Consider the following 16,326-nt stretch of genomic DNA (forward strand, 5'->3'; position numbering starts at 1 on the left):
TCGGGGACGAAATGGCGAAGCGGCGTCGGCGACGGTGGCGTCGGCGGCGGTGGCGACAACGACGGTGGCGGCGTCGGCGGCGGCGGCGGCGGCGGCGGCAGCAGGCAGCGACGTCGACGTCGCGGCTCGAGGAGTCCTCCGGCCCCGCCGAGAGAGTTCGATATTACCGGGTGCGGTTGTACCTGCGCACACGGCCGAATCGGCGTGCGCCCCTACTCCTCGCCCTCGCGCACGTTCGCCGTCATACAGGGTGCTCGGAAAATCGATGGGGGTCCGGCCGTGGCCGCTTTCACGTGCGCGCTATTTATCGTGCGTGTCCGTTCCCGGAAATCGGGACGACCGCGAACGGGAGAGAGAGAGAGAGAGAGAGAGAGACCGGTTTTTTCGCGGCGCTGCCGCCGCGAACACGTACACGATCCGTGATCGCGCACGTGTTCAACGTCCGCGGCGGCATCCAGACGCGCGTGTTCACCGGTACGGATAACCGGGCCGGACGCGCGCGTGACGCGGCGCGCACGAAAACACGTACGGTGCGCCGCCGGGACGTGGTTGCGCGCGTCCGTCGGCCGCGGGTACTTTTACCCCGGATTTTTTTTTGAATTTTATTTCGCGCCGGATCCGATCCAGTCCTGTGCGAATCGTGCGCAAACGTTCGACCGATTCGAACCGAACGGGGTCTGTCGAACGTTACCGGTGACGCGTCACCACGCTATTCAGACGGATTGGTTAGAACCGCAAGACCAGCGAGACAACCGTTTCTACCGCCCCGTTCCCGGCCACGCGATCCGTCGTTCGTTGATCCGTATCGATAACGGTCGCAGCGAAAAACGTGGCCACACATTTTCCCCCTCTATTTCATGCATTTATAATACGGATACGGATTGACAATTGTTGGTTTGTAGCCAGTGCTTGATTTGGCAAAATTAAAGAAGGGGGACTCTGTTTGCTTGAAAAAAAAAAATTGCGTCCCCAAAACTTGTTAAGCGTCATAATTACAACGTATTAATAGTATGGGGACGCTAAAATTTCTAAAAACTAGAAGGGGTGCTCCCTGCGTCGAGCACTGTTTATAGCGTTAACGCACGACTACCGTACAACGCGTGCACATGATACGCGTAAACGTTTTTTCTCGCCTTTCCATTTAATGCGATCGCGTCAAGTAAATAGAATGAAATTTATGGACGCGAACGAATTTAACGTGCTCGCAGTAGGTGCATCGAAGTGAATGTTTGCATTTTTTATTCTGTTGGCCTCGCAGGAGGTGCAGCGTTAATGTGCGTGCAATACATCTCCAAACTTGTCATCCGCCAAAGTCCCGCATTTCCCAAGTCAATAGGCCGCGTCCTATGTGTTAGGTAACACGGATTTTTTATTTAGGGCAACCACAATGTTGTTAAACAGTGTTGTAACCGTAAACGTATCTATAAGTGGTGATATGCTGATTTTATTAATACCTTTAATAATCACAATAACAAAAAAAGATAGGGAGATATTCCCCCCTCCTAGAACTTAATTTGAATTTCGTTCTTTTATCACCTTTCATATATCAGTTATTATTATATAACACAAATCAGGTTTAGTACAAAAAGTTCAACTCAAAAAACCTGGTTCTTTTTCCGGATTAAACCTATTCAACATTCAACATCTTCACTTCATTTAAATCATAACAAAATAATGGTTACGTAAACATAACAATTTAATTTCTTGAATTTTTAAGGTAACTTTCTTGTTAAATAATTATCATAATCATAAAATATTAAAAAATATAATAATAAACAAATCAAGTAACATAATAAAGTAAATTTAGGTAGGTAACTTTCTTTTACAAGGTATTGTAGGTATTGAATAAAAATTAAACATTAAATATGCAATTATGTTGATTAGAATATTTAGTAACAAGTAGTTTTCAGATTTATTATATGAGTTTTTTCAGAAAATAAAAAAAAACCTTAAAGAATGTCCCATAATTTAATATTTTTAACATTTTTAGCCTGTATCATAGAATTAAAAATTATAACATCATGCATTCTAAATTAGATTACTTTTATATTAAACATCAAGTAGAAATATTGATTATTTCATTTAAACAAAATAAATATAAGATTGTAGGAATCTGAGCATTTGATTTATAATAATAGGTTCTATGCATTTTTAATGTGGAATATAATTAATTGTAATTACTAACATTGTCCACTTGTACATTTTATTTAAAATATAATTAAAATTCAAATATTTTCAAATAACTTTTTTTATTTGTAATTTGTGTTAAAAAAATATTTTATCAGATGATTCAAAATAGTGAAGTATACATTTTTTTGAAGTTTCCAAAAAGTCTACTTCTTTTTTTATGAATTAAAAAAGTAATATTTTTATAGTAAAACGTTCCTAAAATTGTCAATATTTTACCCTATATATATCTTATATATAATTATTTTCTTACACCATAAAATGGAACAAATTATTTTATACGCCTGAAGAAACTTTAGTTTACTTGTCAAATTAATAAAACATTTTGTACTTAGAATATTCGCAGTAAATTAAAGTTTAACTTGAGTAATTATTGGGAATATCTTAACACACATCCTTCGTCTGAACTGTTGTATTGACGGCACGCAACAATGTCTTAATTGTAGAACTTAAATAAAACATGAACAAGACACTGAATGATGAAAATAACAATATTAACATCCAGCTCATATAAACAACTCACAAATAAGATTAGCAAGACTTTCACATGTCATAAATTAATATGTATTATGATTATTATTATTTTTTAACATTCAATTCTATTTATAATTTGAGTTATTTTTGGAATTCTTTTTAGTATTTTTAATTTAAATTTTTTTTTAGAGGATTTGATTAATAATTATAAGCAAGCAGGTACACGTATGTGTTGATAAATTGGAAGTGGGTACACGCCATGTACCGTAGTCTATCCCCGTGTACCCCCCCACTACAGCACTGGTTATAATATAATAATAATAGTAATAATAACCGCTTAAGAACATCTCGTTTTGCAGTAAATACATTACATTACATGGCAGTAAGACAAAATTTAGGTGTTGTTGTATTGTATTATTTTTTTTATTCCACCCTTAAATAACCTGGAACGATATTAGGTCGTAGTTAAGAATGTGCATCCCGCCAGTGCTAAAAGTCGACACACGTTTACAAATCGAAGAATTACACATTCAATCCTGAACATAGTGGAAACAAATTTTAGCCACTGACGCCGAACGCCCTTCGATTCTCGTACGACACGTTTGCCACAGCGACCGCCGACCCGTGACCGCCACGACGATCATATTTCAACTGTAGTGTGCAGTCCAGTGATACGGTGGTAACGTGGAGACGAGCTGAATGGAAATAAAAGCTATTTTTCTTTACTGCTTTTGGCCAAATTGCTTTTCCGGGTCAAATCGGTTTCGCTTTATATTCTATAGTTTATTCATTACACCGCCGACGAGACTGAAAATATGATTAAAGGTTTATAAGCATACGATAAAACATTTACTACAACAATAAATTAAAAATAATCGTATGGATAACATGTATTAAAATATATACATGTTTAGGTATATGCGTATAATTAGTTTATATCTGTATTTATAATAATGTGTATTATGGGAGTGCGATTGAAATATATAGACAGTTATTTCTCTCTCTTTCTCTTTCTCTCTTTGATGTATATTTAATTAAAACTATTTCGAAACGAGTATTAATTATAGATGTATTAATTATGAAGGAAAAAGTATACGAAATTCGTAGCCAAACATATATTCGATTTATGTTACATTAAATACGTGCAGTTAAGAAAAGGTTAAAATAGTTATTATTTTATACACTTTCCAAGTGTAAACGTCTATATATGATAAGGAATAAAATTGTTTAGCGATGGCTAATAGCGTAATAATTATGGAACCATATAATAGTTTTATTCAGTATAATCTTTACAAATAAACCCGAGGTCATTTAATGGTTAACCTATTTTTCGTCAATTACTCAGTGTCTAATTCATTGTTTATTTCATAGGTAACTTTTGATTGACCTAGAAAACTGTGAGAGTTCTGCTGATTTCAATATACTTCCATAGTTTATACATCGGCGAATTGATTAAATTTATGTTTGAGAAGTCGACCATATGCACTAACCATCTGGAAACTAAGAATTTAATTATATTAAACTAACAGTACATAAAAGTAATTATATTAATATTGAAACCAATGCATTCATCAAAAATCGGTTATAATTTTATTTTTAATTTATTGATTAAATGCATTTCCTGTAACACATAAACTGAGACAAGTACATAAATAAAACCTAATTTCATTTATTTTTACTCTGCTCATAAATCAAAATTAAAAAAATTTTTAATTTACAATATCAGTTATTATATAAGTTATTATTAGTTTAAGTGAATGAGGGTTACCAAACCTTATCTTAAAATGTTGGATTAATTTACAATGTTTTAATTTATATACATAATATAGAATTTAATTAAAAATTTTCTACAATTTATAAAACTGTATTGGACCGATGTATGAGTGTACAATAAATTAGTATAAAATTGAAAATTAAGGAAGTATTTTTATTTATTTTCTTTTTCAACTTTTTTCGTGTTTCTTTAAAAATTTTCTATATATTATTCGTTTAAATATTTTAATTTTTATACACGTAAGATAACATTTGTATGAAATTCTCAAAGGGATTCGAGATTTATAAAAGATAATGAACAATAAGAATCTTTAATTATGATATATTTAAGTTTTTATTACGTAGTTGAAAATAAAATTACATAAAAGTTTAATAAATGTTCAAACGTAAGCATTTTCTTTTGAAGTATTTGTATGTAGTAAAGTGTAGTAACGTATAATTTACATTTGGTATAAATTACCACAATATTAATGTATCGGCATTGATAGTTTATAAAATAATATGTTTTAAATGCATCAAATTAAAATCTACACAAAAAAAGTTTTAATAATAAAATTGTAATTATTATTTATTTCAAAAAAATATAGCTTGGACTTTGAAATAACTTTTCATCACTATAATTTTCAGTCAGTATAATAATGACAAGCATCGAAAGATGCCATGTTAAAACATGCTTCAAATCTTCTGTAGGTCATTTACTTATATGAAAGTGATAATTGTATTAGTCGTGTACAAATGAAATAAATTAATTCAGAATGAAGGTTGAAGTAATATGGATATTAATAATAATTTTATCTTGATGTAATTAATTCTCGAGTGAATCATCAAAAAAAAAAAAAAAAATCGTACAAATTCATGTAGAAATATTGATAAGCTTACTTTATTCGAATGCTGCATAATAGTTGTAAATTAATAATTTTTATGATTTAATTACTGTATATTGTTACTAACTAATATATATTATGATTCATAATATATGAATATTTTCATCATTGTTTTTGGACAAAGTGGATTTGTTTTAAATTGTTTTGCTTATCAGTGCAATAAAGTAACAATCATTGTTACTATAAATATAAAGTATAAAAAGTTTTCATAGTTTCATTTATAAAAAATAAAAATAGGTATTCCATATTCGGTTTTGTTACAATCACCAAAATTATTTTTAAGACATTCTTCAAGAAATTATTTAAATACAGTGAAAATATGTTAAAAATAATCTTCTAAATTAATATAGCCAGTCTTAATATTGTAGAGTAACTGATAATAGCAACTAAAATATTTCTTTTTTTTTCTGTATAAGAAATTAATAACTGTATATTTTATTTTTTTATTTTTATTTTCACACACAAAATCTTTTAAAGAATTGGAAAACCACTTTTTCACAATGCCTATTTTCTATGTCCATTAATTATATGTTCTAATGAATTTACTAAAAAAGCTATTGATATCGTTATCCAAAAAAGTATTTTAAATAAATAATTGAAGTGTTTTAAAAAAACGTAATGTAATACTGTTACATAATTTTTTGTCTAAATCTACAACAAGAAACATTAAATGTAATAATAATTTGATAGCTATTACAACAATAGGCTCAAATTCTCATTATACTATTTATATACAGCGTTAATATTTATTTAATTATTTTTAATTAATACTGTATTTATTGGTTAAGAAAAAATTTTGAACTTCCATAGTTATTTGTTTTTAACTTATTTATTTGCCATTACTTGTTAGTCTCAAGAATATTTGGCCGATTTTATATGTTTATGTTTTAATTTTAATTTTTTTTATTTTAATTAGATTATGTTGTATTGTATTCAAATTTAAAACCATAGAAATGTACTCTGTAAATTTTGGTGAACACCTCAGTGAAACATTTAAATCCATATTATTGAGGCTTGAAAAAATACGGTAAAAATTATATACAATATAATATTGTTAACAATTTTATACTTATTAAAATAACTTTTTTCAGTTAAATTTATCGGTTAAAGTATATTTTTGCATAGCGTATCGTACTTAGATATAAATGCATAAATAGTTGTACGAATGCGTATTGCGTTTCCTATTCTAAGAAATATTAATATGGCGTGAAATCGATTCAGATATAAAGTTATATATATTCACTAATCTTATGATATCTGACTTTTTTGTTCAATATACATTATCAATAATAATTTAAAATTATATTTAAGTGATTAAATAATCACTTATATTTGGTCCGAAGTATTAAAACTATAATAATACTCATAGTATTACCGTAAACTAATATCCTATTACAATGATTAAACCGTTTTTTATAATTCCGCTATTGGTTATTGATACTTATTTAGAAATCGAAATCATTTTAACATTCGATTGTTCAAATTTTAAAGTCATATAAATCTGTAACTAGTGTCTTTATAAGATAAAAAGTTATTATTGACATTCCAAAATAATAGTGTTAACACTATTCGATGTAACTGATGAAAGCGATCTTATCATAACCCATAGCTTATGAAATTCATAAAAAGTATAAACATGTTCTGTGCATTTTTATGCGATGGATTTCATCAGCCAGATAAATATCCATAAGATTTATATCATAAATTATTAACCATATTGCATAATTAATGTAAATTTCGATATACATAGACATTGGACAATTGATATCTTAGTAACGTGTTTTTACGTAGATAATACTTAGATAACATTTGTCGTTACTCCATTGTAGTTGTACATTTTTATAATACAGCCATGAAGTTTCAGATTTTGAGTAGAGAAATAAAGCTACTGGTTTTGAAATATCATAAGTTTTTTTTATCTGCAAAATAAATAAAAATATTTCTAGTAAATATAGAATAAAACCATTATAATTTGAAAACAATTCGAGTTGAACTACAAACCTGAAATTGTAAGATAATGATGGCTGTAGCTCGTTCTTTCGGTCCTCGGACTGGATAATGGATAATGGGTGTATTGAAGTTTAAATAGGGATACCTGATTTCTTTAGTAAAAAGGTTCTGAGCAAAGCTTCTGTATAAATGTACATTGTAAATATACGAGCATTTTACCATTTTTAGTCTAATTATCGGTATGATTTTTTTTTATCAATAAGTTTAAAATTTTCTTATTTAACGGATGAAATTTTTTTTATAAAATATTCAAAACATCTTTTTATTTGTACACCTAAAGTTTAATTATGATTGGATGTATCAATTTTTTTTAAAATTTTTTTTTGAAAATTGATGGTAAAACAGTAAACTCCATAAAAATCATATAATAATTTACTTAAATGCTTGAAAAATCTTGACAAATGGTTTTTGAAATGTTTGCGTATAACTTGTAATAACTTGTAAGTAATTATATGGGTAATGTTATTAAATTTTTAAGTTTTAATATTCAAAAATAAACATTTTACTATGTTAAACTTTCAAAAATAAGGTATTTCAAAGTTTTATATTTAAACCAAAAGTGCTTAACTTTTTTTTGAAAATGTTGTCGGGTATAAAAACAATATCTTTTATATAGGGTAAAAATTTCAATATTCTAGACTCATTACTTTTAGAGTAATGACTAAATAACTAAAAGTCGAAGTCTCGTTTACTGCGCATTTTTTACGTTTTTATTCGGTTTTTTGGTAGTTTTCCACATGCCTAAAAAAGCTATTGAGATTATGGAAAATGACCTTTTCAATGTACCACCGTTGGTCGATTCTGAATCCAAAAAATTAATAGATGAAATTTTTGGACCAATCTCTCTGAAAACGTATTTACAGAAAAAAAATAAAAAATAAACATCATTGTAAAACTATAAGATTTTTTGCTTCACTAGTGTCTAAAAAATGTATTTACCAAAGGTACTATTTAATTAGCAATTTTTAATTATTGTCAATATTTAAATGAATTAATCTGTGCATTAGTTTATTTAAATTTTTTTGTCAAAAAATTAATCAAAATATTTGATGTAACAATATTTCTTTTTTATTTGATGAATACTAGAAAATATAATACAAAATTAATTAAAACATAAATTGCTTTTATTTATAAATTTCAAAAATTATACAAATAAATATGGAAATTACTTGAACACATTAGTTATTCATTTTCAATTTTTTTTTTTAAGTTTAAATATTCCAAAAAAGTAAACGGTACATCTAGTTATAAGCAGAAAAAAAAACTATTACATAATATACAATAAATACATATAAGTTTAACTATTATTCATTATGATATTTTTTATTTTAAGTAGTGAATCAAAGTTAGTCATCTGGTTATCTAAAAGAATCTAAAAGTCGGTAATCCAGACTATATTTAAATGTTTTTGTCGAGCCTTGTGGTATTAAGAAATGTAGAATACTTCTTGAATTTAAAGTTGGAATTTTAAAGTTTATCTTCTTTAAGAATTCTGTGCAGGTCAGATTAACATTTAATAGTTTATAAATAAAAAATATTTAACTATACCATATTCTTAAGTCTTACAGTTTTAAAATTATGTAGCTAAAATTTATTAGTGGATGTAAATTCATCTAAATTTGTTTGGCATCGTCCTTAAAAACCGTCAAATTTGTTAATTAGATAATTATGTTTAAGATTACAAATATGACATAAGAAGACTATAAAACACCTTAGTCACGCACAGTAGATAACATTTTTCATTCAAAACTGTTTATATTGAATGGCACTTTAGTTTTATATCTTAGACCATTAAATGAGACATATTTACATTTGGAAGGGTAAATTGAAAGACCGTTTCGAATACACCATTTCCAAAGTTCATCTAGATAATTTTGTAACTAGATTGAACCTTCAATTGAGTTAATTGGTCGATAGAGTTTTAGGTTATCAGTAAATGGTATATTGAGATGGTTCCTATATCATTAATAAATATAATGAACAAAAGAGAGGGTATGTAGTCATCCTGAGTGCATCAGATGGAGTAATAGCATTATTGGAGAAATGTCCGTTTACTCTGACATATAATGACTTATTATACGAATAATAGGAAATCTATGAAGGATTATTAATAATGGTAAATTTAAATGATAATATTAAATGTTATTATTCAGCTAATCTATCAATGTCATAATAATAACACACAATTTCATAATTTACAGTGGTGAAAAATAAATAATTAAATACCCAAATCAATGAGTCATCTATGTATCTATAGTATATTTATTGTCTAGAAATATTTTATAAAATATTAGATTTCTGCCAATTGGTGAAAAATAGTATGAACATTTTATGTACAAAATTATATGTTGGTATGATTTTTTTTTTTCGTTAAATAGGAGTCAAATATTTAAAACTCGCAAAAAAAAACTTAATTATTATCAACTAAGTATTTAATTATGAAAATGTTGATTAGTTTAGTTCAACATTTGAACATTTACGTCAAACAATTTAAAAGATAATATTGAGAGTTTTATAACGTCCAATATATACGTATAGGTTACATTATTTTTTCTTATTAGATTATTTTAATACAATAAGTTTAATTGTAATGGAAATATTTGCAACTGTTCCTCAATTGTAAATAAAAGTTTGATTAAAAAAGTAATTGTTAAAATATATACTCACAAGTTACAAGACAACACGCTCAATAATTCGGTGTTTTATCATGCACACAAAAATATTCTAGAAATGCCAATATATTATTGAAATATAATTTAAAAGATAAATATTGTTAGTAGATCTTTTATAATTAGAAAGTAATCTTATTGTATATAAATATATAATTTATGACTATTTTATTAATTGTATCAATTAATAATATAGGTGTATATTATACAGTCACATATGTTAATAATTAATTAATAGATACTAAATAAAATTATTTTTTTACTATCATAATAGTTTAGAAACAATGCAATGATATATATTTTTTACTTTGCACCAACACTAAGCAACATATTCATGTATATTCTGGTTATTATTAGTGATAAGTAGAACCTGACTTTTCGGTGTCGAAATTACTATTGTCAAATTATGACGAATCCGAACCGAACCGAACTATTACTTATTACAATTATAAAAATGTTACTTAAATTGTGTAAAACTTAACAGACCTAAAAATGTATAATATAGATAAAATGTATTAATTAAGATTCAATACTATTATGATACTTATATTTTAATAAGTACGAAGTAAAGAAAATTAATTTTAGATAAATTATATTTAAGAGTTTGATTAAGAATATTTTCAAGTTCAAATTTCGAACTTTTCTAAATGGTAAATAGTTCGATAAGATTTACTTTGATTTCAAAATTACGAACCGAACCAAACACCTGGTGTTCGACATTCGAACAGTTCGACCCATCATTAGTTATTAAAAAGGTTATTGGAATAACAATCATACAGTGAGCAAAATGGTAACAACATTTACATATAAAATTAAATTCAAATATTTGTATAAAACATAGAGTATAAAACACAGAGTTACTTTATAACAGATGTTATGACTCCTGTAGGGGATTCAGGGAATTGTAAAATCCATGATTTTATATCTAAATTCGTGGTAGTATAAGGTAGCTATAATAGTTATATGAGCTATGGTTAAATAAAACAACAGTGTACCTTTGTACTTATACAATATATTGGTATTATATTACTATGGCACAGTTTGTTTTATAGTTATTATTATTTTTTTTTTTTTTTAATGATTCTCCAGAAAATAGACGTATGTTATTGGTCCACGAAGGTAAAAAGGTCTCCAAACTCTGCTTTGTACTATGATTAATGAATAACAGATAATGAATATACAATCATACGACTATACGAATATGTTTAATGATATAAATATATAAAAAATTAGAATAATTTAAAGAAAAAAATCATTATTATCTATATTGATGTGCATGATTGTGTTTGTAATATTGTACAAATCAATTATTTTTCTATGCGTAAACCTGATTATATATATATATAAGAATATGAGATAAAAATTAAAAAAGAGAATATTAATATTACTCATATGTTCCTTTAATATTATTTCAGGTGAATAGTTGATTTTCAAAGCTTTGATCATTTTGTTTTTAAAAGTTTTTAAAATTATTATTTATTAATTGAGTATTTACAAGCCATTTTATTTTTTATTTTTTCTGTATTATTTTAATCGTTCTTTATAAATTATGTTCTCACTATCGCAATTTACTTTTATAACACATATACATCATACAGTAAATTATTTGAAAACAAATGTATTTAATAATTAATTAACTTCATATTTATCATGAATATACCTACAGATTTTTTTTTTAAACTATAGACTATTAATAGATAAAAATCGACTATGGAAAATTATAATTACCTGTATCATATTTGCTACATTATATGATATATAAATATACATTATTTAATAAATAGGTATAGTATTAATATACATTAAACACATGGACATACAATCGGTATATGTTATATCAACGATTTGCTACGCTTACTGAGACGTGGGACTATATTATATTATATGTTAACTACAAATTATACAGATCTTGGCGGAATATTTTGTAGGTAATTTTATGATAATTAACGAACAATTAAATTACTTAAATTACGTAGATTTTTTGAATAACATACATATATTAAATTAACTATTTGTGAAGATATTATTGCATTTTGAAAACTTATATTACGAATATTCTTTTTTGTTTTATTTATTATATACTTAAACATTTTTTTTTTCTTAAGATCTGTATCATTATATAAATTATTTCATATTTTAGTTTAAGGGAGATGAAAAGAACTTCAAAATTATATACACTTTTATTTGTTTATATGCACGAGTACAAAGCAAGTTTGAATTAAGATGAAATGTTTGAAAGCCTATAATATCATCTTATAATTTTTCATTAAAATTAAATTGAATCTTATAGTTCAATTTTTTTTTATAAAATTGTTTTATCATTGTCACAGCTCTTTTGAACTTGTTATTAAAACACAATATATGAATATGTAAACACAATAATCAACATATTTCATTGAATATACCAAAACTCATTGTAGACTATTACCAATGAGTACCATAACAATTATAATTATACATTCGGCCTCAATTTGAATATCACGTTTAAGCTCCGTGGGTAAGAGATGAACCAAAAAAATTGTTTTTGTTTTTTTTTTTTATGTGTAATATTATTGTTTACAGCTATAAATACGTGCTATGATATTTATAACCATTAATTAAAATTTCTGATAGCATATTTATTTATACTTGATTGTATATAATAGTAAATATTAAAAAATTAATATTTAATGTATATATAAAGGTATTATTAATTAAGAAACAGGAATTTTAATATAGTTATCAATCTATCACAAACGTTATTGAGCACTTAGCAATAATAAAGCATTAATCATTTACTATTTAAAAATTAGTTATTTTCGATAAAAATAAGTTTTAACTTTATATTTAAATTCTGCCATAAATTGTCATTATTGATACCATTAAAATACAACTCATTAAAAAACTACATACATGCGGACATTATTTCCTTAATGATGGCATTTAACTGTCTCCCATATTTTTAAATGTATTCACGCAAATTTATTGTGTCACTGGTGCGTAATATAAAATATATTGACGTTAGTTTTACATTTTTATAGTAATCTACTGTTTTGAACAATCTAATTACTATTTACAGGTAATCAAATATTTGTTTAGATCAATTTAATGATTTACGATAAAATATATTTTAATTTAAGTGATCATTTTTTTAATAAAATATTTAAATTGTTAATATTTATATTTTATATTAAAAAATTAAATTAAAAAAAAAGTCATCACTAAAATTCAATGTTTCCGAAGAGATCTATAAGTTGTATTATCAATACTTCTATGTAAATAGAATAAATTGTTTCAGTTTATTTAAAAACATATGGTATTTTATCAATAGTTGAATATTATTGTTTATATTAATTTTTTATTTTCTGTTATAAAACCGTTGATATCGAGTGATGAGTATTCACAGATTCAATAGCCATCACAATTTAATGATAAAAATAATTCAGTGAACTATAAAAAAATAATTGGTTTTACTAATAATTGATTAATTTTAGGTTTTATCAATATCCGTAATATTTGTTCGATTGTCACTTACCTACGATAATTCAAATTGATAAGAAATCCAGGTATGCTATCGGAATCTACGTAAAAGTGCATTATGGAGATAAAACAATTAGTTCTATTTGCACGCGTTGTCCATTTATCACGTACAAACTATAACTTATATTTTAGGCCAGAGTTATCTCTTCGGTTAAGTTATAGCAAATTAATTTTTTCGGTAGCCGTATAACATTTTTACGAAAATAATTTATGCCATTTGTTACTGTTTTAGGTATTAGAATAAAATAAAACATTAAAACATTTAAATTTTAAGTAATTAAGATAAATCAATATAAAATTTAAGAAAACCGACATATTTTTTATATTTAATATGTCGCTTTTTTGGATAATCACTTTTACCGACTTGTTGATAAATGAGTTTTCGTTTATATTCTAAAGGGTTAGGCATTATAAAATTAATTTGGAAAGAAATTATCAATGACTAATGACAAAAATTAATTTTGATGTTAAATCAATTGATAATTTATTTATTTATTAAAAATTTACGGGCTGAGCCCTTTATAATTAAAATATATATGTGCAGAAAAGATATTACAATTATTATATGATGATAGTAAATAAAAACAATAGAAATACATTATAAGTGTGTGTAAAATTAAAAAACAAGAAAGTTAAAGGTGGGGTCCGTATTATTATTGGTATATTACTATGGTACTTGATACTTCTATTAATAAAAACTAACTTTGTTAATATTTAGTGGAACATTAAAATTGTAATTAAAGTGTTAATTTTATTCAAAAAAATCCATGAAATTCTTAAACGAATATACAACTTACAGTTTAAATTTCTAAAATTATTGATATTTTTTTTAATTTTAGAACACATATTTATTTAATTTATTTAATACACATTACTTAATTTTTATAGAAATAAAACATAATTTATTGAAATAGTTATTTCTTTCTTATTTAAATTTAAATCTGAATGAGGTTCATAACTAAGTATATAAAGCATTTAATAATGACAGATATTTTAATTTTCCAAAAAATTTCTTTGAACCGCGCATGTTTCGCTTTTGTAATATCGTACTAAGAAAGTATATTTCCATAATTTTATGAATAATATTTTCCCTAACTCATAATAAAAAATATTTATAATCAAAAACAGAGGCGTTCCTCTGTCTCTATTCATTACAATTATTATTAATATTTTATGTCATACAAAAAGTTTGGTATTTTTTCAGTAGAAATTGTTTTTTTTCCTCCTAAAGATGGGTTTTTGTAATATTTTTATGTATATTTTCAATTCAAACTGTCAAAACTACCATAAATACCTATCTAACTACTGGTGATAACCAGAAACAGTAAAATTGGTTTTATTTTTAGAGTCACTATAATATTAAATAATTATTTATAATAATAAATAATATTATAAATATTTATAATAATAAATAAAATATTTTTTAGTATAATTAGTTAAATTATTAAGTTTTATAAATATTTGATGAAAAAATTGATAAACCGTATTTTTATACCTTATCAAATATACATTATTGCCACGAGGGAAATGTTATACTTTGAGGTTATATAAATCATAAAATGAGCTTTAAAGATTAATTAAATAATGACGTGATAAAAATACGGTAAAAAATTATTATTATTTAATACAAAAAGGTGTACAAAGGGCGATGATAATATATTATAGGACGTAGAGAATATTTATAAAAATATTTTTCATTGACAGTATACTATTTGAAGTTTTAATAAATATAAATTCTCTATTAAAAGTCTTTAGTATATTGTAAATAAAAACAGAAATAACATTTATAAACATGAAATATAAAAAATTTACGTTGAGTATATTTATGAATTTTATAAAGTAAATCGAAGCTAGTTACAAAAGTTAATAATAAATGCATAAAAATTAATTACGTACCTTATTGAAAAAAGGAATATTATTACGTACTAATGCGAACTAATTAATTTATGAAAAAAAATTAGTTTCTAAATTATTGTTGACGAATAAACTATGTAATACTTACATAAATGTATTGGTAAATTGTATAATAAAATGTATTCATTTAAAAATCGTTTTAGCCGAAGTCTTTAATGGATGAAATACTTGAAAATCAGTATGAATTTTACATGATTGAATCACGATAAGAAAAAAGAAAAACATAAATGAAGAACAAAAAAATGTTTCCCGTCAAACACTTCTACCGACGTGTTGGTATGTGTTAGGATAATCGAAACTGGCCATACTACAACAGCTGAACGTACGAGTATATTGTATTTGTCTAGAAAAATTTGTTTTTATCAACGTTCGCACATAATTTTTGATTTCATTTACGTAGTAAAAAATGAAAGGTTCGATTGGATATTTCAGATAACTTTAAAAAACGAAACATAACTGACTGTTTACTTCACGAAACATAAATAGTCTCTGACATTGATGCATCTAAAATACAGAATTGATTTTTTTTCTCAGTACTTATAAATCTGATGCTTATGAAATGCTATTAAAAGTATATCATTAAATTACAGTAAATGAAAAACTATCTTGACAAATGTTCAACAAACAATATTTCACAAATTTTATTTTATAAACGTGACATGCTAACCTATGCCTACTTCGCTGGGCGTCAAACATTTTTAGTTGTGATAAAATTATCTTGTGTGGTTCTTAGTACTGAGTGTTTAGGATTTATTTTATATAACTGATCCGGTAACGCTTTGCTCTTACTATATTTTTCACAGGTGTATTTGACCCGGTGAAATTTGTATCACCTTCATTTATCTTTCTTATATATATATATATATATATATATATATATATATATATATATATAT

At 25.9% G+C, this 16,326-nt stretch overlaps 1 protein-coding gene across 3 annotated transcripts; it reads right to left on the minus strand.

The window, feature by feature from the left end:
- Window positions 1-2,797: 2,797 nt before the first annotated feature.
- Window positions 2,798-7,501, minus strand: LOC112686102. Of its 3 annotated transcripts, XM_025558237.1 has the most exons (4): window positions 7,320-7,501; window positions 7,117-7,237; window positions 4,049-4,161; window positions 2,798-3,468 (listed from the first exon to the last, which is right to left on the minus strand). In XM_025558237.1, exons 1-3 carry the CDS (start codon window positions 7,488-7,490, stop codon window positions 4,049-4,051), a joined length of 405 nt encoding a protein of 134 aa, XP_025414022.1. In that variant the 5' UTR covers window positions 7,491-7,501; the 3' UTR covers window positions 2,798-3,468. The 3 variants fall into 3 exon arrangements, with proteins under 3 accessions (XP_025414022.1, XP_025414023.1, XP_025414021.1); XM_025558238.1 differs by lacking the exon at window positions 2,798-3,468 and having other exon boundaries at window positions 3,609-4,161; window positions 7,154-7,237; XM_025558236.1 differs by lacking the exon at window positions 2,798-3,468 and having other exon boundaries at window positions 3,609-4,161.
- Between the last annotated feature and the right edge of the window lie 8,825 nt (window positions 7,502-16,326).

Source organism: Sipha flava, unplaced genomic scaffold (assembly GCF_003268045.1).
Source record: "Sipha flava isolate LNK unplaced genomic scaffold, YSA_version1 2_pilon_pilon, whole genome shotgun sequence".
Lineage (NCBI taxonomy): Eukaryota > Metazoa > Arthropoda > Insecta > Hemiptera > Aphididae > Sipha > Sipha flava.